Source organism: Solanum dulcamara, chromosome 8 (genome assembly GCF_947179165.1).
Source record: "Solanum dulcamara chromosome 8, daSolDulc1.2, whole genome shotgun sequence".
NCBI lineage: Eukaryota > Viridiplantae > Streptophyta > Magnoliopsida > Solanales > Solanaceae > Solanum > Solanum dulcamara.
Window position 1 is genome coordinate 69802850 of NC_077244.1, and position 25573 is coordinate 69828422.

Here is a 25573-nt window from a genome sequence, read left to right on the forward strand (position 1 = left end):
CCCTTATTTCCTCCGTCTAATTAATTGTAAAGGTAGTATATTTATAACAAATTTAAGGTTTTAAAATTTTAATTAAGGTTATAATTTTAATAAGATCCTTTTTAGCTAATTTTAATTTAAGGTTATAAAATTTAGTGCTTTTTACTTATTAAAATTTTGTATCCACTCAAAATTAAAATGGAAAACATTATTTATTAGAGGTAGCCCTTTTCAAAATGAGAGAAGAAATTTTAAAGACTATAAAACGTTGGGTTCCAACTCCATTGCATAGAAGCAAGCAAGCGCAAGAAAAGGTTGAAGAAGATCTCACAGCTTATGGAATGAACCTCATGAATCGTCCCTCTCCGACTGATGAGCTTCTCAAACTTCTTGATGTTTTAGATCACATTTTTATTTGTTTTTTCTCCCCTGCATATGGATTGTCCTTTTTTTGTGAGTGCTAACTTCGATTCGATAGATTTCGAAGCCCTAGTTTATTTTTTCTTCTTTGATCAAAAATTCATTGCTGTTAAATGGACATCTACTGCTGTTGAGATGGAATTGCATAAAAAGATGTGGTGGAGGTGGGAATTGCTCTTCTACTGTAACGATTTTGGACTTGAAAATGGAAGCGAAAATCTATTTTTTCCGCTAAATTTATGGCTTACTGTTTATAAAACTACAACTGGATTTCCCAATTTAATGTGTATTTATGTTTGTTTCTCAAAGTTGTTTGCTGATATATTTGTTCCCCTTTTTCTTATTGTCAGAAAGTTGAGTCCTTACTGATGATGTTAGCTCAATGCCCTTTTGATTTGATGATAAGTGCACTTCAACCTGTAATGAAAGCACTGATTAGGAATGACCTTTTGAGGCATACCAATGAAGACGTCAAAGTTTCAGTTGTTTCTTGTATCACTGAGCTTTCTAGAATATTTTCCCCAAAGCACCCTTATGATGATCATAAACAAATGCAGGTATGAACAATACCATTCTAATTTATCCTTTTGTTTTTCCTTCAATATGTTTTCTTTTTTAAAACCTGGCCAATTTCTTTGTTTTAGGCTTATACAACCATTTACATTTTCTTTTCACATACATGTGTTCACAAATCTCAGGAAATTCTCCAGCAAACTGTAATGGCATTGAAAATGGTATCTGATGTTGCTGGCCGCAGTTACCGTAAGGTGGCCCGAGTCCTTGAAACTATTGCCAAATTATCGAGATATTCAAACTTTTTCTCAGGAACATCAGGTATTCTGTCAAAATTCTCTTTCCCATGGATATTATCATCGTTCTTTCATTCTTCAATGTTATTTAGAGTTCTGGTTCATTTTTTTTCCATCAACAAAGTCAACTACCTTCAGATTAAATTTGGGTGAAATATAAATTTCATTAGGATGTTGCAATGTGCTTTGTATTTTTAACTGCTTATCCATTGTGATGAAACTACAGCCATCGAGGAATATGCTTTATGACCTTTGTAATTTATATAATGGTTGTGGCTTCTCTTGTCTATAAAAAAAAAAAATAGCACACAATGTCTTTATGGCAATGGCGATAGCGGAGTCAGGATTTTCATTAAGGGGACTCAAAATATAACTAATCGAAATAATAGAATTATCTTGGATGGAAAACCATTTCAAAATCAAGAATTCTATTTTAACTCACACAAAGAAACCAAGGGGACTAAACATATAGTATATATACATAAAAAAAAGTTTTTTTACCCATCCACAAAAGTTTTATCAACACCGTTTGGACAAAGCTCTGCCACTGGGCACTGACTAGCTCCAAATGGTGGTAATCTGAAATACCCTTATGCATTGAAACACTGCTCAACCATACGTGCTATTCAGTTTGCTTGCATATACTCCGTTTGAGTCACACCTGAGAATGTAGGAGACTGTTGACATGGTAAACCATACCATTTTATCCCAGTGGAGATAATATTTCTCTGATGATTTCTGGTTGTAGTAATATTTATGTTATATTTTCTATGGAGGCCCTACCATCCTCAAAATATATTCACTAGGATGAAAGAAATTATGACTCAGCTCATAGAAGACAGTTCTTGACACTCAATTTTGGACTTCCACAATATAATTTAAAAAATCGAGTTTCTTCAATTTTAAAACAATTCGCTTGAGAATAAATAAATAATATATATATGTATTAAATAATTCTTGAACATTAATATATATATTTTTTTATTACTTTTTATCATTTATTTGAAAATTGTCTCAATTTTTTTTTTTTAATAAATATTTTGTAAATTAGTTTGGCTTAATTAATAGACTCATATTTCAAGTTAATTAATTTAAACTTAAGTTAATTATTTTACTCTGTCAAAATTAAGAAGTTTGTTAATTAATTAATGTTTACTCATCTTATTTTAATTCTAGCCTTCTTCAATTTTAAATAAATTAAAATAATTGAAATATTTTCAAGATTATCTTAAATAAATACGTCATCTTCATAATATATACAATTTTTGTTATATAGTTATTACATTTTATAAATATTCAAAATTGACCTATAATTTTTTATTATTAATTATTTCGTAAATTAGTAATTAGTTACAATTAGGTTAATTATTATTTTTTGTTAAAAATTAAGAAGTTCGTTAATTAATTGATATTAATTCGTCTTATTTTGATTTTTTAACCGGATTCACTAATTAATTTTATGTTTTTATTTCTTCCCCTAAATAACACATAATTAATATTATATTAATAATATTTTAATTCCTACATTAATACTACATCATGCAAATAATATATACCATCCTCCAAATTTTCACATTTCATTCTATCTATATACTACACATAAAATAATCTACACCTCACTATAAGAAAATCATTAAATAGTTTCTCAATTTCTACACTTTACAAAATTTCCTTTGTTAGAAAAAAAATAAATAATAAAATATATATTATATTCCACGCGTGCCCCTCCCCATATCCCTATACTAATATTATATTCCACGCGTGCCCCCGCCTATACCCTATATTAATACTATATTAATTCGCCCATCACCCTTTGTCCCCTCTTCAATAAATATATATATATATATATATATATATATATATATATATATATTATGAATAGTTGGTTGTGTTGGATGATTGATGGGTAGTTTGAAGGACGAATGCTGGAGGGCTGCTTTATGTCTGTATTTGTTCTGTAGTTGGTTCTTGGTTAATAAAAACACAAGTATAGGCTGGAGGATTGATACTATAAGTAGGACAAAGGCCTTCAAAGAGAAATGAAAGGATTTTTTGAGCATTTTTCCACTTAACCAAGGAATCCCTTTCTTGACATTTGTATTTGAGAGAGAGAGAGCTATGCTTAGGTCAGTTTCTTCAGTCAACTTTTTTGGTAAGCCGTTTGGTGCAGCACTTGCATTTTGGTGTATTCTTCTTTCTTTCCTTGGTAGAGGGGACAAAGGGTGATAGACGAATATTGTTATTATTTTTATTTTTTTAATAGGTGCGAATGAATGAATATATATATATATATATATATATATATATATATATATATATATTCACCCGCACCAAAAAAAATAATGCGGAATGGGTCAACTAATAATATATTGGGGAACGAATATTATTATTGTTATTAATTTATTTTTTTTGGTGCGGGTGAATATATATATATATATTTATTGAAGAGGGGACAAAGGATGATGGCGAATATTGTTATTATTATTATTATTTTAATAGGTGTGGATGAATATATATATATATTTATTGAAGAGGGGACAAAGGGTGATGGACGAATTAATATAGTATTAATATAGGGTATAGGCGGGGGCACGCGTGGAATATAATATTAGTATAGGGATATGGGGAGGGGCACGCATGGAATATAATATTATATTTTTATTTTTCTGAAAAAGGAAATTTTGTAAAGTGTAGAAATTGAGAAACTATTTAATGATTTTATTATAGTGAGGTGTAGATTATTTTATGTAAAAATTGGGGGGATGGTATATATATTATTTGCATGATGTAGTATTAATGTAGGAATTAAAATATTACTAATATAATATTAATTATGTGTTATTTAGGGGAAGAAATGAAAACATAAAATTAATTAATGAATCCGGTTAAAAAATCAAAATAATACGAATTAATATCAATTAATTAACGAACTTCTTAATTTTTAACAAAAAAAAAATAATTAACCTAATTGTAACTAATTACTAATTTACGAAATAATTAATAATAAAAAATTATAGGTCAATTTTGAATATTTATAAAATGTAATAACTATATAACAAAAAACTGTATATATTATGAAGATGACGTATTTATTTAAGATAATCTTGAAAATATTTTAATTATTTTAATTTATTTAAAATTGAAGAAGGCTAGAATTAAAATAAGATGAGTAAACATCAATTAATTAAAAAAGTTCTTAATTTTGACAAAGTAAAATAATTAACTTAAGTTTAAACTAATTAACTTGAAATATGATTCTATTAATTAAGCTGAATTAATTAACAAAATATTTATTAAAAATAAAAATCTTTTTGAGACAATTTTTGAATAAATGATAAAAAGTAATAAAAAAATATATATTAATGTTCAAAAATTATTTAATATATATATATATATATATATATATATATATATATTATTTTTCTCAAGCGAATTGCTCGATTTTTTTAAATTACGTCGTGGAGGTCCAAAATTGGGTGTCAACAATAGTGATGAACTCTCAGTAGAGCTTCTATGGCCTCTTCTTGATAGTCTCAAAATTGATAATCAGGTAATAAACAATCTCCTATGAACCTCTGTGTTAAAAATATTTCTTCGGCACTTTTCTAATCCAGTGGTTTCTTTTATCCAGATGGCTTCACCTGTTGCATCAAAATTGGGGGAGGAAGTCCTAAAAGATTGTGCTGCCATTGTTAAACCTTACTTTGCTGAAGCCCTAAAGTCAATGAGCTTAAATTCTGATTATTATGCTGAAATTGGTTCCTTATTATGCAATGAATTGCCAAAAGGAAAAGAAATGGTATGTTGTATTCATAACTATCTTGTCTACACCTACAACAATGGCTGCTTGCTTTTCTTGAAAGATATGTTTATTCATATGATGCTTTATTTAATGTTTGATACATCACTTTCATTGTCTATACAGCCAAGCATTCATTTACACATACAAGTGGGCATAAACATCATGATTAAAAATGTCGGCTTTTCCTTCTTTCTTGTGCGTGATGGTAGACTAGATACTCAGTAACTTCATGCATACAAAGCTCTGATAATTACATAGATGGAGGTTACATATAGTCATAGATCAGTACGTCATGTTTCCTTGTAGCCATCTTCCTCCCGGATTTATAATTAGCACATTTGTTTAAGTGATTTTCATCTTTGACTGATAATTTATTAGCCTGTGCAGCTCACAAGTAAAAAAGAAAATTGCAAAAGGAAAGTAATAATTTGTTCATTGCAAAAATAAATTAGCAAAGATCTTGAAATAACTATTACTGATCTATACTGGTGTCAACCTTATCTCCAGATTCTTCAATATCGTGCATCTTAGTAGTAATTTTCTTCTTCTTCTCCTTCTGTTTCATTCCATAAATTTGTTTCAGTGATAGCTCCTTGTGTTCTTTGATGCTTCCTTCTTCATTCTTTATGATAGATTCAGATTTTCTCTCTGCGCCACAATCGGAAGCAGACTCATTCTTCCTTGAGTCCCTTCCTGGTTTTCTTTTGGCACATAGTGTGCACTTGGTTCTCTCTCCCCAAGTGAGACCTAAATGAAGAGAATTTTTTTTTCTGAACTGGGGATTGTGGCACATCTCCTATTGGAACTAACACAACCAGCTCATTATCCTCATTTATCGGGATTTCTTTTTTCTTGGGCTGACACAAATCACCATGATTTCCAGTGCTATTATTGTGATTTTCGGACACCAAAGAATGATGGCCACTACTACCTGTAAGTTTATGACTTCCAGTCCCTTCTTGGTTTTCTTTTGGCACATTTGTTGCTGGTTGCACATCTTCTGGATTGTCAGGTTTCATGATGTTTGTTGTACAAGTATCCTTTAGCTTCTCCCTGTGAATGTCATCCTGCAGCGCTGGCTCACAAAATTTAGCCTCACATCGTGTGAAAGTTGGTTCATCTGAGGCTAAAGTTTGTGAGCCAGCGCTGCAGGATGACACTCACAGGGAGAAGCTGAAGGATACTTGTACAACAAACATCATGAAACCTGACAATCCAGAAGATGTGCGACCAACAACAAATGTGCCAAAAGAAAACCAGTCAAGTCATAAACTTACAGGCAGTAGTGGCCATCATTCTTTGGTGTCCGATAATCATAATAATAGAACTGGGAGTCATGGTCATTTTGTGTCAGCCCAAGTGAAGAGATCCCGAATAATGAGGATGATGAGCTGGTTGTGTTACTTCCAATATGAGATGTGCCACAATCCCAAGTTCAGAAAAAAGATTCTCTTCATTTAGGTCTCACTTGGGGAGAGAGAACCAAGCGCACACTATGTGCCAAAAGAAAACGAGGAAGGGACTCAAGGAAGAATGATTCTGCTTCCGATTGTGACACAGAGAGAAAATCTGAATCTACCATAAAAAATGAAGAAGTAAACATCAAAGAACACAAGGAGCCATCACTGCAACAAACTTATGGAATGAAGCAGAAAACTACTACTAAGATGCACGATATTGAAGAATCTGGAGATAAGGTTGACACCAGTACAACTCAGTAATAGTTATTTCAAGATCTTTGCTAATTTATTTTGCAATGAACAAATTATTACTTTCCTTTTGCAATTTTCTTTTTTACTTGTGAGCTGCACAGGCTACTAAATTATCAGTCAAAGATGAAAATTACTTAAACAAATGTGCTAATTATAAATCCGGGAGGGAGTTGGCTACAAGGAAACATGACGTACTGATCTATGACTATATGTAACCTCCATATATGCAATTTTCAGAGCTTTGTATGTATGGATGTAAATTTTTGAAATGCTTCATCTACTGATTTGGTATCTTACATTTTGCTACTTCACTGATTTTTAAGAACTTCCCTTCGCAAGAAAACTATTTTTAGCTCTACCTTTTCCATTCAGGATTCTAAAAGGGCTCGTACCAGCAATGATCATGGTGCAGAACTGATCGGTGCTAAAATAAAAGTTTGGTGTCCATTGGAGCAAGCGTAAGTTCCTTAAAATATTGATGTGAAGACTGTAACACCATTGTAAATTTATTGTACTAGTCACACCTAACCATCCTGCATGCACACTCATTTTAGAAACTTGAAGTAACCTTCAGTTATTGAGTTTGTTCTTCATAACATTGCCTTGCCTGCTAGGTTTTATGTGAAAGAATCTCCTTCGACGGCATACTTATACTCCTATAAGTCTTTGAATTGATAGTATAGATCTTGTACTTGCATGGATTTTATCCATAACTTTGTATTACACCTTGGCTCATTCGGTATTTCTTGAGTTATGTGGTACTTCATGATCCTTGATGCTGTAAGCAGAGCTCAAACTTGCAGACCATGCCTCCACATGATGGTAGTTGTAGGCATAGTCGGACTATAACCTTTTGTGGTTAATGTGTTCCTGCGTCCCCAATGCAGCTTATTACTGGCATATAAGCGAACTAACATGACTAAACATATTCACAATTAGTTGATATCACCTATTTAGATCTTTTTCCTCCATTGTGTTGTATCTTTAGCTAAATCTGGATGGATTTGAAGAAATTTTAGGTCTTCCAAAACCACTTCTTTACACGTGAGTTTTGGTTTACCTCATCTTCTTTTTATACCTACACTCATTTGGTTTCACACCTATGTAATCTGAAAGTCGATGTAGGACAAGACAAAACCATCCCAAGCGACCTCTTCTCATTTTATCCTTAATGTGTGCTACTTGCACCTTCTAGCAAAAGTGGTCATTTTTAGTCTTATATAATCATGTATCATCGCACATCCATCTTAGTATCGCATCGCTGCGACACTTATCTTGTGGATATGTTGCACTTTCACGGCCCAACATTCACTATAATATAATATTGTAGGTCTTATAATTGTTATGTAAAGCTTACAATCTGTCACATAACATCCAAGTAACACTTCTCCATTTAAAATCATCTGATTTTTATTCTATTGAGTCACATCTTCATCTAGAACTTCATCCTCCTGGAATAACGAGAATCTAGATATCTAAATTGTTTGCATTTAGGCACGTCAATCCCATCTAGTCTCACCTCAACTCCGTTCTTCTCATGTTGGATATATTTAGTCTTACTTGTACTCATCTCATCCTAAAACCCTTGCTCTCTAAAGTGCTTCTCAACAATTCAAGCTTTGTTGACACCCTTACTGGTTTCATCAATTAACACAATTTCATCAGCAAATGGTTTAGGACCTCACTTTGTATTGTGTTGGTTAGTCCATTAATAACTAGAGTAAACAAGTAGTGCCTTAATGATGATCCTCAGTGTAAACCCACGGTTAGGGGAAACTCAACTCCTTTGTATCTCTTACTAGTTCTCACGCCAGTGTCAACTCTTTCATACATGTCCTTTATGACTTTCACATATTTATTATGAATTCCTTTCTCCTCCATTACCCACCAAAGGACTTTTGTGGTACTTCTTCTTATGCTTTATCTAGGTCAGTGAACACGATAGGTATGTCTCTTCTCATAAGAAATTTACATTAATCATGTTAGAAGAGGGATGGCGTACAAATCCACTCCTCAAAGAAAAGTGTACATAGTCGTTGCAATAAAATTTACCCACTAAGAGTCGGGGTCGAATCCCACATGGAACAATATACTAGGGTAATCAAGCTAGTTATGGAATTGTCATCAATTAAGCTAACCAAATGATTTTCAAATATTTGATTTTGTTTAAAACTCATAAAGATAAAATCTATCTAGAAAACGGGTAAAATGATCAATGGCCTCGCAAGCAAAAGAAAACAAGATATATGGAATTTACGGAATTGATTATCATCAAGAACGACCCATTACAAATAATTAACTACTAATTATTATCATGGGACAATTAGTTAGCCTTGGAATCTCAATTACCCACCAAGACACTAATTACATTTCAATTTTGGGCTACACTTACGTTCTTCCTATTTCTAGGTTGAACTCATTTTGTGTCTCCAAATCTTCAAACCCTAGGTGTGGTTGGTGTTCCTTGTTTTCCTAGCTTGGCATAAACTTCCAAAGAGATGACACATGACCCTAAAACTATTATTTATAGGACTCAAAAAATGATCAAACGAAATTACAAAAATGCCACTGCATGCGCACTTTGCGACTGCAGAACTGCTCCGCGGTCCGGAAAGCAGGTCAGTGTTCACAGAGTGGACTCCCATCTTCAAAGGAGGATCTTCTGTCCTAAAGTGTGGTCTTGATGTTGCTCCGCAGAACCAGAACGCGGTCTGCAAATGGGCTTCATGACATGTTATTCTTGATAGCAGACTGGAATGTGGTCCGCTGAACAGCAATGGGACCACAAAAGATCATCGCATTTGGGTCTTCAAAGTCCTTTATATTCTGTCTCTTTTTGTGGCTGACAGACCCATTCTGCGGTGTGCGGTCTGGTTTTGTGGTGGTCCACAGAAGGGATATTTGCTGCACTTGGTTCATTTTTTTGACGCAGTTGTTTACTTTTTCCCTCCTTAGGTGTCCCACCTCAAAATATCTACAAAATGTAAAATAACATAAAAATCATATACTAAAAATGCATTAAGGACATGAAAAGTCTATGTAAATTACATAGAATGTGCTGTACTTTCATGGCACATCAAAGAGTTAGCCTCTGTTGTAGATCTATCAGGCATAAATCCAAAGAGATTTTTGTTACTCTTGGCGGGTTCCTAAGTCTATGTTCTATCACTCTTTCACTGAGTTTCATTGTATAATTCATGAGTTTAATGGCACTATTATTCGCACAACTTTGAATATCTCTTTGTTCTTCAATTCATTGTATCTACCAATTCGGATTTAACTTTATCCTGAATAAGAAGGAAGAATCTAGCTACGATTTCTCATCTTAAAGTTTCTCTTTATAGGTTTTACGAGGGAGTCATTTCTTCTTTTGATTCAGAGACAAACTAACACGAGGTGACGAGATTATTTATTTTTATGAATTCTTCTCATTGTTTCTCTAATTCAGAATGTTTTTTTTAAAGTTACTTATATGTTCCATTCTATTTTATACACTTCTCATTTTAAGATATATTTTAATGCTTAATGAATGTACAACTCCAGAACAATAACAATTCAACATCCCCTGGTATCATATGTTTCAAAAAAAGGTTCTCCCTTTTAAGTCAAAGGGGTCAGATAAACTAGGGAATAGCCAAATCTATTTAACTCTTCAAATTCAAGATCTGCCACGTAAATCGCTTTTTACATACAGGTACAACCTTACAGTTTAGAGACCTCTTTGTTGTAAACCCTATTAAAAAATATACTGATCGTGAAGTAGCATTATCTAACTTGAACCGTATTTTATTGGCTTTAACATTTCGCAAAAAATCCTCCTGAAAGTTTCAAATGAACGGTGTTGTTTGGTGTTTCCTTTTTTAGGTCGTATATGATGATAGCGAAGTAGAAAAATTGAAACTGCATGAAGAACGATGGGAGATGCTTGAAGACAATTCATCTCAAAAGGTTCTCTACCCATCTGATATACTGTTGTTTCTGACAGATTTCATATTAGTATAACTCCACTCAACTTACATTAGAATATTCTAGTATTGAATGCAGTTAGCAAATTTGAAGCGAAGAGTGTATCTCAGGCTAAATGTTAATATTATTCGCTCTAATGCAATATTTGGCCAAAAGAGCATGGATGCTTTTATCGTGTTTAATTATAATAAGTAAGCTAAAACAGTTTCATATATGAATAGATACAGTACTCACATATTTCGCTTGTTCGAAAAGTGTCTCTCCAGATGAGATAGAATCGGCTTAGTGGTTAGCCGTCTCCACCTCCAACCTGTAGGTTGAGGATCTGAGTCACTCTGTGGTAAGAGGGGAATCATGGGTGATTCGTGGGAGTTGTAAAGGGAATAAAAAAGGATTTTAGTGAAAGTGGTTCAAAGTGTTTCATGTCTGAAGAACTCCTTGTTCTAATTTTTTGTTTCAGGATTCTAAAAGGCCCTGTACCATCAAAGAATATGGCAAGGAACTGGTTGGCGCTAGAATAAAAGTTTGGTGGCCATTTGAAGAAAAGTAAGTACTTTGGAATATTGATGTGAGCACTGCAAATCATTGTAAATTTGTTGTACTAATGACACTCATCCACCCAACCATCCTGCACACACACACTTTTCAGCAACTTGATGTTATTGAGTTTATGCTCTAAAAAATTGTCTTGCCTGCTAGGCTCTATAAGCAAGAACCTCATTCCTCCAGTTACTTATACTCCTATGTCTTTGGATTTGATGGTATTGCAAGAATACTAGCATGTGCTTATTTGTAACTTGTATTATTCCTTGGTTCATTCAAGTATTTCTTGAGTTACTCCCTTTGTCCCAATATATGTCTCAGTTTTCTATTGGCCACGAACTTTAAGAAAGAAAGAACGACTTTTGATACTTATGGTCTCAAACATGTTATAGATATTTCTATGGCTATAAAATCATGTCAGAGGGTAAAATTGGAAGTTTAAATTTAAATTATTTCTAATTATAAAAGGTGTCATTTGTTTTTGGGATATGCTAAAAAAGGAAGTGTATCAATAAAACGGGACAAATGAAGTCTGTGTTCATGATCCTTGATGCTTTAAGCTGAGTTAAAACTTGCAGGTGGCTCCTGCATACAGAGTCAGACAGTAACCTTTTGTGGTTAATGGTTTCCTGAGTTTCCAATGCAGCTTGTTTGTCTAAAACGCTGATGTTTTCTTGGGCTACATATTTTCGGCTAGGCTAACAAACGAGTTATGGATTACAATAGGTTCTGCATGTAGCTTTCAGGATACGGAAAAGGGCCTAAAATGCCCTTGAACCATTGGAAAAGGTACAAAAATGTCATCATCCATCTATTGGGCCTAAAATGCCCTTGACATCCACCATTAGGTCCAAAAATGACCTTTTCTTTAACGGAAAAGGACATTTTAGGCCCAATAGATGGATGAGGGACATTTTTGTACCATTTCCAATAGTTCGAGGACATTTTAGGCCCTTTTTCCGTAATTAAAATTCTGTTAAATAAATTATGATTTATAATTAATTTTAAATAATTAAATTGTAACCAATAGATGGCCGCCACGTGTTTAAAAAAATTATTTAATTAAATTTTTGTTAAATAAATTTTAATTTATAATTAACTTTAAATAATTAAATTGTACCCAATAGATGGCCGCCAAGTGTTTAAAAAAATTATTCAAATTATTTAATTAAAATTTGGTTAAATAAATTTTGATTTATAATTTAATTTTAAATAATTAAATTGTAACCAATAGATGACCACCACGTGTTTAAAAAAATTATTCAAATTATTTAATTAAAACTCTATTAAAAGGTCCTAAAATGCCCTCGAACTATTGAAAATGGTACAAAAATGCCTCTCATCCATCTATTGGGCCTAAAATGCCCTTTTCCATTAAAGAAAAGGTCATTTTTGGACTTAAAGGTGGATGTCAAGGGCATTTTACGCCCAATAGATGGGTGAAGGGCATTTTTTTACCTTTTCCAATAGTTCAATGACATTTTAGGCCCTTTTCCGTTCAGGATAGTTTAAGCATCCTTGCTGTTCTGCTCTAATGCATGTGAAAAAATATCTTCATCTTATGATACTAAGACACTCTGAGGTGTTTCAATTACTTGAGACCGTTCATACTAATGTATCGACCACATGGTCCGTTTCTCTTTTCCTTTTTCTCTTCTCTGCCTCATTCTTGAGGGATCATAGTACTTACCTTTGGTAGATTTTTCTTGGGGGCTGCCTATTCTATGAAACAGGCATATGTTGCTGGCGATATTACTTTTCTATTTATTTAATTCATTATATTATTCTTTTTGCAAGTATTTGTTGGCTCACTATTCCTATGCAAACATATCACAGTGAAATAGAGAACAATGAAAAAACTGATGAGTTATAGTGGATGCTCAGTTTGGACTGTAGTTTAGAAACCCAATATTGTGACTCGTGGCGAGTCAGATGACATCTTCAATTTCATTTCTACCAATTCCAATATTACTTTATGTTGAAGGAGGAAGAATCAGCTACATTTTCTTATCTTAATGTGTTTCTTTGTAGGTTTTCCGAGGGAGTAGTTTCTTGTTCTGATCCTGTGAAAACAAAACACAAGGTGATGAGATTATTATGAAGCCTTGTGTTATGGCCCGCCACTTGAAGTCATTGTTTCACTAAATTCATAATTTTTCTTTGAGTTACTCTTTATGTTTAAACACTTCTCATTCATATTTATAGATGTATTCAAATGGTTAATGCACATTCAACACCACCATAACAACAACAATGATAATAATAATAATAATAATTCAACATCCTTGATCTGTTTGAACCTTAGTATCATATGTTTCCTTATCTAAATAAAATATCAGGTAATATATCTGTAAATAAAATAATTGTATCTCCATGTTGAGTCAAATGGGGTCACATAATCTAGGAAATAGCCAAGTCTATTTAACTATTCAAATTCAAGATCTGCCACATAAATCTGTTCTTACATACAGGAACGACCTTACAATTTAGAAACCTCTTTGTTACACCTTTTTTTTGGTTTCCCATCCGGTGTCCGGAGCTCCGATTAAATCCTGTTAGCGCACTGCAGGGCCCATTCGAGGGTGGTGCTCCCAACAGGATTTTTTCCATTCCTAGGGATCGAAACCGAGACCTCTGGTTAAGGGTGAAGCAGTCCCACCATTGCACCATAACCCATGTTGGTATTTGTTACAACCTTATTTATAACTAACCAAGGAAGGGAAATATATACTGATCGTGAAGTAGAAATCTTACATAACTTGAACATGTTTTTCTCGCTTTAATGTTTTGTCAAAGTTCCTCCTTAAAATTCTAAATGACCGAAGTGGTTCTGGTGTTTCCTTTTTAGGTCGTATATGATGATGGTCAAGTAGAGAAATTTAGACTACATAGATAAAGAACGGTGGGAGATGCTTGAAGATAATTCATCTCAAAAGGTTTGTTACCTGTCTGATATATTCTGTTGTCTCATACAGATTTCATATTCTTGGTGCATCTATATTTGTTTTGATGTTATTCTTTTCGGTGCAATCCGTACAGGACCATGGATTAGGCATTCAAGGCCATGCTGTTTCATCTGCTAAGTAAGTATTGATTCTAATTTTGGTATAACATTTGGGATATCCAGATTCAATTGTTGTGCTTCACTTGTACATACCAAGTTATTTTTAGAATTTATCCAGCACATCACCTTGACATGTCAATAGTTTTGGTCCTATGTGTAGCTCAGATAGAAAATTTCCATTTATCTAAAATCTTTGTTTGGATATTCAAGTCAACCCAATGCAAACTACATATGCATGTCTCTACCTGGAGAGTCTAGGCTAATTATCAGCCTTCCTTCTGGTCTTAATGTTGTCAAAATGTGACGTATCTGAAAGAATTGGTATTCCTGGAAGGTATCCAAGATAGACAATTCACTTTGAGTACACAGGAAATTCCGCATATACTGGATTTTGCATTGTCAAAGTTTGAAATTTCAAGCCAGTTACACCACCCGAAAGAATTGGTATATCAAAGAGGCAGAGGATGAGCTAGGTGATGTGATTTTAATAATTGTTTAACCAAGTTTCCAGTGCCTCTTGATATACCAATTCTTTCGATAAGGTTACTTTGTATATTCAAGGTTAAAATTATATTTGATGAATCTCCTTATTGAAAATTCTGGCTCCGCCACTGTCAAAAGGAAGTATCTAGGATAATGTTTCTGTAAAATCTTCTCTTTTCCCATCTGAGGGGGATAACGTGACTGTACTCTCATTTCTTAGTTTCAGGCACGGTACCAGGAAAATCTTTCTCCCACCCAAGCACTAATTAAGTTGTGTTACTTGCACATTATATTGACATTTTAAATATTTTTGGTTGATGAACTGGAGTAGGTCTTCAAAGAAGAAAGCAACAGGAAACTCCTCAACAGGGCCAAACATCTCTTCATCCAAAAAGGTCTTTCTGTTTGTTACACTTGTACCCCGTAATATTGCATTCTGAAATGAATATTCGACGTCTTCTTTTTAACAGGTCGTAGTTTTTATCTCCAGTCATGAAGTACCGCAGAGTAGAAGGGCACTCAGTGGAAATTTCTGTTGTGGATAGGGAAGTCTTGAAGAATTTTCATAAAGCAGTGGGATGTAACTACTAAATTAGGTTTACCATTAAGGGATGTGATCCTATTGATTTGAGAAATGAGATGTTAAGTCTTAGAATAATCAGCATTCAAAAATAACTGAATGGGTGTGACATTTCTCATCAGGCATAATGATCCTACAAGTCTTTTTAGCTTGTCATGCTTGTAGACTTATTATATGTAGCTATAGGCTGCTCTCTGTGTTTACAAATACTTGCCGCCTTATATGTATGATTTGATAACTACTGTTGGAGACAATTCCGAACCCATAAAGTTCAAACTCTGGATCTGTAATTTGAAATTGTTTGTGGTTTCACTGTATCATAAACTGTCTGATTTTTGAATATTTAAATGTGTAGAGATATAAGAACAAGTTAAGATGATGTTGAGATTTAGATTAGACTAAACTAGGAGATTTTTAGATTTAGAAAACATTGAAGTCGTTTGTTTTTGGTGGATAAGGTTAAAATTATTTGTGGCCTAATTCATGCACGCTGCGGAATAAAGTAGACAGGTGATGTGATTTTAATAATTGTAACAAGTTTCCAATGAATAAAAGAAATGGCAAAGTCAATCATGTTTTGATTCTAATCTCCACATAGTATGTAGGGGATATATTCATAGCTAAGATGGTCGGACTCGGATGCGGGTGTCTAATACAGATATAATTAAAATTTTAAGATTTGAATATACAGATTCAGATACATATATTGTTACAGGGATTCAAATATCTAAAAAAGAGCTATATGTCAAATTATGAGACATTATATGAAAAACTTATTAGGTATTTTGAGGAGAAAATATTGTTCAAGAGTAGAATCTCGGAAGGAGATAAAAGGTATAGGACTGACATAGAAATCTCGCTATACAAGCTATTCCATCTTCTTCAATTCCACCATAGCTTTTGTTTTGATTGCGGAAATCATACGTATCTAAATCGAATATCTCTATCGATTTTGTTCAAAATACCCGAAATTGGTTGATCAAGTCCAATATGAATTCCACACTCATATTGTATACATGAATATAACATCGAAAATGAAGCATATTAGTAACTTATATCCCTAATTTTCGATGGAATATAATTAGACTACTTATTGCTTAGCTTTCTTTGTGCTTCCACATTTTATTTCTTTTTTGTCATGTGTTACTACTGCGATATATTGAAAACGGCATTAGTTGAGTATTGGACTCTGCTTTCTTGCCCAAGTTCCATAATTATCTCCATGTCTACCAACCCATCCGCTGTATAATCATGGGCGGAACTAGAAGGCCAAGTACGAGTTTGGTTCAATGTCCAAAATTTATATTTAGAATTATCACTTAATCAATAATTAATTAATGATTATTTTTTAACTTTGTCACTTAATTATGATAAACAATTATAGTTTGATATAAACACCAAATGTGATGAACTTTTTCTTTACTTAGTAAAACTCAAAAATATATGGCAAACTAGTGCAGAATGCTACAAAATTCCTACCTTAACCTCAACTTCAACCGACTTAAAAGGATTTGGTTCTTTTTTCCAAAAGTCTGTCTAGAAAATCTTATATAAATTCTTATGTACAACAAATGTTTTTCACGTAAAATAAATGTTATTCATCCAATATTCTTCCGTAATTGAAAGTTGTATATTTTTGTCTTTTTTTGTTGTTGTTATATTGGAAAGCACTTCTCTTCGGTCTCTGATTTTTTATTTGTGTTGGAGCGCTTCTCTCTAATTTTCATCTTTTTTTTGTGTGTGTTGGTCTGTGATGGAGCACTTCTCTCCGACTTTCAATTTTTTATCAATTTTTAATTGTTAATGCACGTCTCATCAACCGTCAATTGTTGAAGCACTTCTCTTGGATGTTGTTGAAAATTTTCCCTCCAACTTTCAATTACGGTTGAATCTCTTACTTTCATTCGAAGTTTCTCTGCTCTTGAGCCAATGACCTGTCCCAAGATAGAAGTAGCAATGGTTAATGCCATAGCTGTTTTGGGCATCGCAACTGATTTCCTCAGCATAGCTATAAAGGGAACAGCAGCAAGGACTGCAACAAACCATGATAGTGAGAACTTCTCAGTGTGTTCTCTCCATATGCCTAGTGGAATATTAGCTGTCATTCCCAAGGCTCCAGTAACAAACATCTTCGAAAATAATGGTTGCGGCCGCATAGTCTTCACAAAAACAGTCCTGGCCAGGGCAGCCCTGACTGAAACAACTGCAGATGGGCATTTAAGCTTCATTCCAAGAGGCAACTGAAAAGTTGATGCTACAATTGGGAGAACACCGTTAACAGCTATATATGATTTCGCGATAGGACAATTCCCTGTTTCCAACCACTCATTTCCTATTGCCTCGTGCTTATTAGATGATTTGTCCTGAGGAAAAGGTTTTCTCTTCTTCGTCTTTGTCTTCTTCTTCGAATTCCATTTTCGAGAGAAAGGATCAAAACTAAAAGGACTTCCTGTTCCGAACGATGACAAACTTATCGAGGCAGCTTTTGCAGCTACAGTATTCTGCTTCCATGAAAAGTACGTAGGTAATAACTTTCTGAATGCCGATGGTTTGAATGCTCTCTACTCCGTAATATGAAAATAGCTAGTACTAGTCTTATTTATAATCGTGCAAAGCCTAATTTAATTAGGATTAGAAATATTATTTCTATTTTGATTAGACTTAAGTTAAATAATTTTAAATCCTAAACAGATTTAATTTCTTACGTTAACTTTGAATTATTCTTCCAAAATACAAAATCAATCATGTTTTGATTCTAATCTCAACATGATATGATATGTAGGGTTATTCATAGTGTAGTTGTGTGCTTTCATATCATCACCTAATTTTCTTTTCTAGTATTATAATTAGATAGACTATTGGTTAGTTTTCTTTTCTTGGTGCTAGGGCTAACATATATAATATATTGAACACGTATTGCACATGTTATTCCTTTTTGTGATGTGTCACTACTGTGGTGTGTTTTATTCGTATAAATTTGAAATTTGTTACTATTTTTTTATATTTTTACGTCATAGTAGCATATTGTTCTCTTGTTATTTCTCAGAATTCAAAAATGCCAATTATTAAGCATGGAACAGGTTAGTAAATATGATTTTTTAAAGTTTAATAAAGTTTGAGTTTAGGTCTCCATTGTTCACGAGCCGTTCCTAATGCCATTGAGCTTTATTTCTTCTCTTCTCTGTTTCTTTTATCACAAAATTTGATCACAACGTCAATGACAATAACAACGTCTAAATTTTTTATATAGACTTGACAAAATATTTTAACGCTTACGTAAATAATTTTAATAAGTGAAACTAGTAATCTGAAAAATAAAAGAAGTAAGTTACTATAATATGTTGAAGTACATAGTAACGTCATCAATTTACTTGGTAGCACAAGTCACAACTCTTCATTTTCAAAAAGTAAGAATAAAAAAGTAAAGTATACACAATTTTTAAGTAGAAAATCACCATTGACTCAAAGATTAAAATCACAATTTGCTTCGAATTCCTCTGAATTTAAACTCAACTCTTCTATTAAAACACTGAGTCAAACTCAATTACAAAAGTAATCCTAAAGAACTCATCTTTAAACCTTATTGCACAACCATCATAAACAAATCTCCTTCAAGTTAACTCTAACTTGAAGCAACTTAAAAGATTACACTCTATATTAACCTTCAGAGTTACTCTAGCTTGAATCAATATTTACTCCAACAGAGTTAATACTTCTACAAGAAATTGATAAGTTACAACTCAAAAGCCTAATACATGAAACAAGAATTGGAAAGAAAGTATCAAAATGTAATTTTTAAAACCATACACGTAATTTTCCTAAATTGCTTTGTTCAAATTATTTTCATAAAGTAAACCAAAACTGTATTTAGGATTGCAAATTCCGCTTTTATATTCCTATAAAGGAACAAAAAGTATCTTTAGGTAATTCTGAAGCCACAAAATTATTTTTTCCTAAATTGTTTCATTCAAATTATTTCCATAAAGTAAACCAGAACTATTTAGGATTGAATTTCTTGAGATAATTTTCAAGATTGAAATTAATGTGAACAAAAAATGAAATAAAAACTGGATCAGAATTGATGAAATTTAAAGGAATAAACAAATAAAGCACTAGAGTTGGCACGAATAAAGATTAAATTCGAATATTAAGAATGTTAATATGTGAATTAGCACTAGATCATTCTTAACAAGAATCTCAATAATATAATCCAACAATGTAAAATTTTCAATCTAGCCCAAATAAATATATTGTTATTTAAAATTTTTTAAAAAAACTTCTTTCGAGAAATTCGCCATTAAATATTGTTCCACAATAAATATTTTTCTTTATCAACACATATTGAACTTCTAAGAACTTTGCTGTTTCAAAGTCAATACACAATTTTGTTCATAGAACCTTCACAAGTTAATTACTCAATTAATTTAATAAGCAAATTACATTAGTTAATTATCAAATTACCATATGGGTCAATAATAGCACACTTTTACTATTTCAATTAGTAAACTACGCCGGTGACCTCATTCCAGGCAACTACAATTTCTTCACCGAGAAAGAAAACAATAACGACGGAATTTCTTAGCATATTTAAGAGTGTTTCTTCTTGATTGCTAATGACTTAAAGTTAATTAATCTAACAATAGTGGGTTTTAAAATATTTAGTCTAAAATATGTAAAGATTCTAAATATGATAAGCAACTCACTTAATCCTTTGGGGTATTAGCACTTTTAGCCTCTCAAATATCGATAAATTGTAATTTCGGTCCTTATAATTTTTAGTTAAGCATATTTAACTTTCAATTGAATCTCACAAACTATGAATCTTCACAAATATAACGAATTTTTAAGTGTTAAACCTATTCAATTATCCATGCATTACATAAAATTTGTATTGTTACTTCATAGCTAATAGTGATATAGTTCTAAAAATACGCTAAATATCACATATACTTCTTATATAAAGGATAAAAAATAAATATTTTAGTTATTGAAGGTTAAATATGGTTAGCAAAATATTATTAGGATCAAAAGTAAAATTCATTAATAATTGAGGGACCAAACGTGCAATTATTCCTAATCTCCTTTAGTTCAAAAACAATTTTGTTGATCATTTTGTTTATAGTTCTTCTAGTCAATTTAATCACCTTAATTCAATATAATTAGGTTCACATGGTTGAGGGGTCACAAGTAGTCCATTTACATCATAGTAAGTTATACCAACAAATTTGAGCCAAAAAATTGATCTATGTATGCGATAGTTTGGTAAGCTGAGATAGAATAATCAATGATATTCATAAAATTATTTTATTTTATTTTCAATATAAGATGTAATATCACTATTTTAGTACAAATAATAAAATAAAATAATCTCGAAATTAATTAATATATCAACTTAAATATTAATCTCAAATTTTATTCAAGAATTATTGTTTTTTCCCCATGTACCAAACCACCCCTATATATACACACTCCATTTACTCTGTTTTACATATTAATTTCCAAGAAAAGAGCCTATCTAATTCTACTTGATCACCTTTGTCTATATCATCTTCATCACTGAGGTCATCGGAAAAGTAGCATGCCGTCCGTTTCCGGCCAAGTCGTCTGTGTTACTGGTGCCGGAGGCTTCATCGCCTCTTGGCTTGTTAAACTTCTTCTGAAAAAAGGCTACACTGTTAGAGGAACTGTAAGGAATCCTGGTATGCACACAATACTCCATGTTCATCATATTTTCAATTGAACCCATTATTTTCACCTCGAAAGATGTTTACTTATGTAAAAAGAAATTAAAATTTACATTTAGATCGTTCATTTTGAACTCACCTGACTTTAGATCCTTGATTAGACTCTGTTTTTAAGCACTTAAATAAAACTTGATGGATTTTTCTTTTTTTCTGTTGTTGTAAAATTGTTTATATATAGATGATCCAAAGAATTGTCATTTGAGGGAGCTTGAAGGAGCAAAAGAGAGACTGACTCTGTGCAGAGGTGATCTTCTTGATTACCAGAGTTTGCGTGAAGCAATCAACGGCTGTGATGGAGTTTTCCACACAGCTTCACCCGTCACTGATGATCCAGTAAGTCGTTTAAACTCATCCATTTAATCTATAACCGTATATAGTAAGAGTTTAGTGCACCAACTTTTTTTTTTTTCAATGAAACAAAGGGACAAAAGTAAAACCAAATTTGCAACGTGAAAAGAATCAATTTTTTTGTATAAGCGTGCACACAACTAAAAAAGTTTCTTATCTTATGTTGATTAGTTGGTCATCAATCATCCTACTAGCTTTGGTTTCTCTTGTTTGTCTTTTTCTAACATTTCTTGGTGATTGATTTGAGTAGTGTATACCCAGCAAACCTAAACACAATGTTTTAGTACTATTAGTTGGTGGACTGGGGCCAATTCTACCATTAGTTGGATTGTCAATTTACTAGACAAACTTTAATTTGTTTTATGTTTTATGTTCCACCAAGAGGTCCATAATGGAAAAAGGTCTTTTTTTAATATCGTTTAGCTTCTAATTTTCCTTTCTTTTGTGGAATTAAATGTTGAAGGAACAAATGGTGGAGCCAGCAGTTATTGGTACTAAGAATGTGATAACAGCAGCAGCAGAGGCCAACGTACGACGAGTTGTGTTCACTTCCTCAATTGGAGCTGTGTATATGGACCCAAGCAGAGACCCTGAAAAAGTTGTCGATGAGACTTGCTGGAGTGATCCTGATTTCTGCAAGAACACTAAGGTCAAACAAATTTAGATGAATAGAACTAAAGTTTAACAAACGTGTTATATTAGCTAGGTTACTGACTTAAATTCGTTGTTATAGAATTGGTATTGCTATGGGAAGATGGTGGCAGAACAAGCAGCGTGGGACGAGGCAAGGGAGAAAGGAGTTGATTTAGTTGCGATCAATCCAGTGTTGGTGCTTGGACCATTGCTCCAAAAAACTGTGAATGCCAGTGTTCTTCACATCCTCAAGTACCTTACTGGCTCAGCTAAAACATATGCCAATTCAACTCAAGCATATGTGCATGTTAAGGATGTGGCTCTAGCTCACATACTTCTTTATGAGACTCCTTCAGCATCTGGCCGTTACCTCTGTGCTGAGAGTGTGCTTCACCGTGGCGACGTGGTTGAAATTCTAGCCAAATTCTTCCCTGAATATCCCATCCCCACAAAGTAAGTTCAATTCCAAAATCTACCACGTAGTCATGAATTAATTTTTATTGCAAATTAAGATCGCGAAGTAATTAAATACTACTTATAATTTTTTTTGAAATTCTGATTACTAAGTTGGCTTAAGAAACTAGTATTGGTTAATTTAAGACCTAGTCCACACAAAATATGCATCATTAGTTGCAAGTTGTTGGATGTGTTTGCTTCCTAGAATCTTTTAATGCACTAATAAAGGGAATTTTCACTTGCTTTTAACTGTTTGAAATGGCTAGATAGTAGATGTACCAAACTTTTATTGGTAAGAAGAGTATGACCTAAGCATTGCCACCATAAAACATAAATACAACTATAACTATGCAAGTGACCCACTAACAAACACTTGAGTATCAACAATACTATCCAGCAATATTCTTTCGACCAGAAATGCTCTTACCTACTACACCATCACTATCTTGGCTGCCTCAGCTGGTCCCAACCTTTTTTTCTTAATAATTCATATCAACTATGATGTTTTCGTTATGATTAGTAGTATTCAAATCTTGGTTTAATTTTTACTTGTAAAAATATCAGGTGTTCAGATCAGACGAAGCCAAGGGTAAGACCGTACAAATTCTCAAACCAAAAACTAAAGGATTTGGGACTGGAATTTACACCAGTAAAACAATGCTTATATGAGACGGTGAAGAGCCTACAGGAGAAAGGTCACCTTCCAATTCCAACTCAAAAGGATGAAATTATACGAATTCAGACTTAGCTTTATTATGTACCAAGAACCAAATGCTGGACCGAGATATATTGCTTTTTTCCATAATATATCATTTTTATGTAATAATTTATGTATATCTTTGGAATGTTCATATAATGGGACAGTTGTACTTTCAGTTTTTTCGGTTATTGGTAAATTGTGAGTTTCATCCTTGTAATATATATTTGTACTTTTTATTCCTTTATATTGGAAATATGTGATATAAGATTATTTTTATATGATATTATCCTCAAATATTAAGTAGCACTGCTAACTTAACATAACACGATAATTGAATGTTAGAATTAATAATTCGTTAAATTTTGCAAAGATTCACAGTCGAACAGATAAAAAAATGCATATATACATTGATTGAAGGTTAAGATATGCTTAACCAGAAATCACAAGGACAAAATTATCGATATTTAACGAACTCAAAAATGTTAATTCCCTTATCTTTCTTCAATTGGTTGGCTGAGGTCTCCAATTATATTTTTCTCTTTAATTATGTAGTATTACTGACTTACAAGCAATTAAATTATCTAACATTTTGAAGAGTCGAAGCACGCAAAGAAAAAAAAAATAACACAAGGAAAGTGTCACGTTTTCATTGTCATAGTCAATAACGTATGCATTGAAAATGTTCAGAAGTTCTTCTATTAAATCTTTTTCCGTAGTTGTATATCTTGAAAATGCTTTAATTACTGTAATCGTTAGTATCGCTTTAATTACAAGATGCGGGAGACGCGACTGAGATGGTTTGGGCATGTGAAGAGGAGAGGCCCAGATGCACCAGTGCGGAGATGTGAGAGGTTGGCCATGGATGGTTTCAGAAGAGGTAGGGGTAGGCCGAAGAAATACTGGGGAGAGGTGATCAGACAGGACATGACGCATTTACGACTTACCGAGGACATGACCTTAGATAGGAGGGTGTGGAGGACACACATTAGGGTAGAGGGCTAGCACATAGTGGCATTTCTCCCCCTTATCCGTAGGCGTATTAATGCACTATGATTCCTTGTACTTTGATTTATGGTATTTATGCTACTATCTAATAATACCTACTGCTTTTTGTGCTTTGATTATTTCGTTATCTATTTATCTACTTTTAATATTCTTGTCTGACCTTTTTTTTTATGCTTCTATTGAGCCGAGGGTCTTTCGGAAACAGCCGTCCTACATTGGTAGGAGTCAGGTCTGCGTACACTTTACCCTCCCCAGACCCTACGATGTGGGATTTCACTGGGTTGTTGTTGTTGTTAGTATCGACTTCATTAAGTCAAGCATATAATTGCGGTAAATTTCTGGCGCTGTCTATAAAAACGTAACCTTAGTGATAATGTGGCATTGGATCATTGGATACCCCACCAGTCACAGTCAATAATCAAAATCCCCATTAACAAGTGGACTTTTCTAATAATCCAATAGAGTATGATATTGCTTTCGGCGTTATCAACAGGCTGGATTGTTAGGATGATTAACTTATACATGTTATAAAATAAATTAACTTAGCAATTTAATGAGAATGAAAAACAGTAAAAGAAGGAGTAATAGAGAGAGATAGTTTAGAGAATTTTAGTATCTGTGTTATTTTTCTTTCACAGATTGAACATCTTTTTATACACAAATTTTTTTTAAAAAAACGGCTAGCTATAGTGTAAAAACGCGTGAGTCTACAGTGAATTTACTGTTCATCTACACTAAAAACACTATTCACTACAGTGAAAGTGGGTCCCATGGACATCCACTTTTGACTATTTTTTCAATATTCCCCCTTGAATGTTCATGTACAAAAGAAAAATTCTAGTGAAAGAACAAATATCCTGAATACCCATAGATGTTGTGCCTCAGTAAAATCTTACTAGGAAAAATCCAGTGGGAAAAAGCCTAATGAAGGAAAAAGAATACACACATCTGATAATACGCCTTGAGTATTGCCTCATTAAAAACCTTACCAGGAAAACCCAGTGGGACAAAACCTTGGTTAAGAAAAAAAGAGTGCAACGCGTATTTTACTCCCCTGATGAAAACTTCATTTGATATTTTGGAGACGACGCATTCCAATCTTATATCTTAGCTTCTCAAAAGTTGATGTTGGTAATGCCTTTGTGAATAAATCTGCAAGATTATCACTCGAACGAACTTGTTGTACATCAATATTATCATTCTTCTGGAGATCATGTGTGAAGAATAATTTTGGTGAAATATGTTTCGTTTTGTCGGTTTGAGATGTAAAAGTATTACTGCATGTAAGATAGCATGACCCCAAATAGTAATTGACAATTTCGTTTTCAT

At 32.9% G+C, this 25573-nt stretch overlaps 2 protein-coding genes and 1 pseudogene across 2 annotated transcripts; 2 read left to right on the forward strand and 1 right to left on the reverse strand.

The window, feature by feature from the left end:
- Positions 1-215: 215 nt before the first annotated feature.
- On the forward strand, positions 216-15682 carry LOC129900129 (sister chromatid cohesion protein PDS5 homolog C-like; annotated as a pseudogene).
- Positions 15683-17151: 1469 nt separating this feature from the next.
- LOC129900130 (uncharacterized) lies at positions 17152-19656 on the reverse strand. Its single transcript, XM_055975081.1, has 2 exons — positions 19636-19656; positions 17152-17919 (listed from the first exon to the last, which is right to left on the reverse strand). The coding sequence occupies exons 1-2, from the start codon at positions 19654-19656 to the stop codon at positions 17152-17154; spliced, it is 789 nt and encodes a 262-aa protein (XP_055831056.1).
- A 1146-nt stretch (positions 19657-20802) lies between these two features.
- On the forward strand, positions 20803-23515 carry LOC129900881 (cinnamoyl-CoA reductase 1). The gene is made up of 5 exons (XM_055975958.1): positions 20803-21057; positions 21281-21435; positions 21914-22099; positions 22184-22536; positions 23104-23515. The coding sequence occupies exons 1-5, from the start codon at positions 20937-20939 to the stop codon at positions 23285-23287; spliced, it is 999 nt and encodes a 332-aa protein (XP_055831933.1). The 5' UTR covers positions 20803-20936; the 3' UTR covers positions 23288-23515.
- The last annotated feature ends 2058 nt before the right edge of the window (positions 23516-25573 follow it).

Coding starts and splice junctions, on each gene's coding strand:
- LOC129900130 (XM_055975081.1), bottom strand. CDS start 19,656: ATGGCGAATTTCTCGAAAGAA. Junction 17,920..19,635: donor TGGCGAATTTCTCGAAAGAA/GTTTTTTTAAAA, acceptor ATTACGGAGTAG/AGAGCATTCAAACCATCGGC.
- LOC129900881 (XM_055975958.1), top strand. CDS start 20,937: ATGCCGTCCGTTTCCGGCCAAGTCGTCTGTGTTACTGGTGCCGGAGGC. Junction 21,436..21,913: donor CACCCGTCACTGATGATCCA/GTAAGTCGTTTA, acceptor TAAATGTTGAAG/GAACAAATGGTGGAGCCAGC. Junction 22,100..22,183: donor ATTTCTGCAAGAACACTAAG/GTCAAACAAATT, acceptor TCGTTGTTATAG/AATTGGTATTGCTATGGGAA.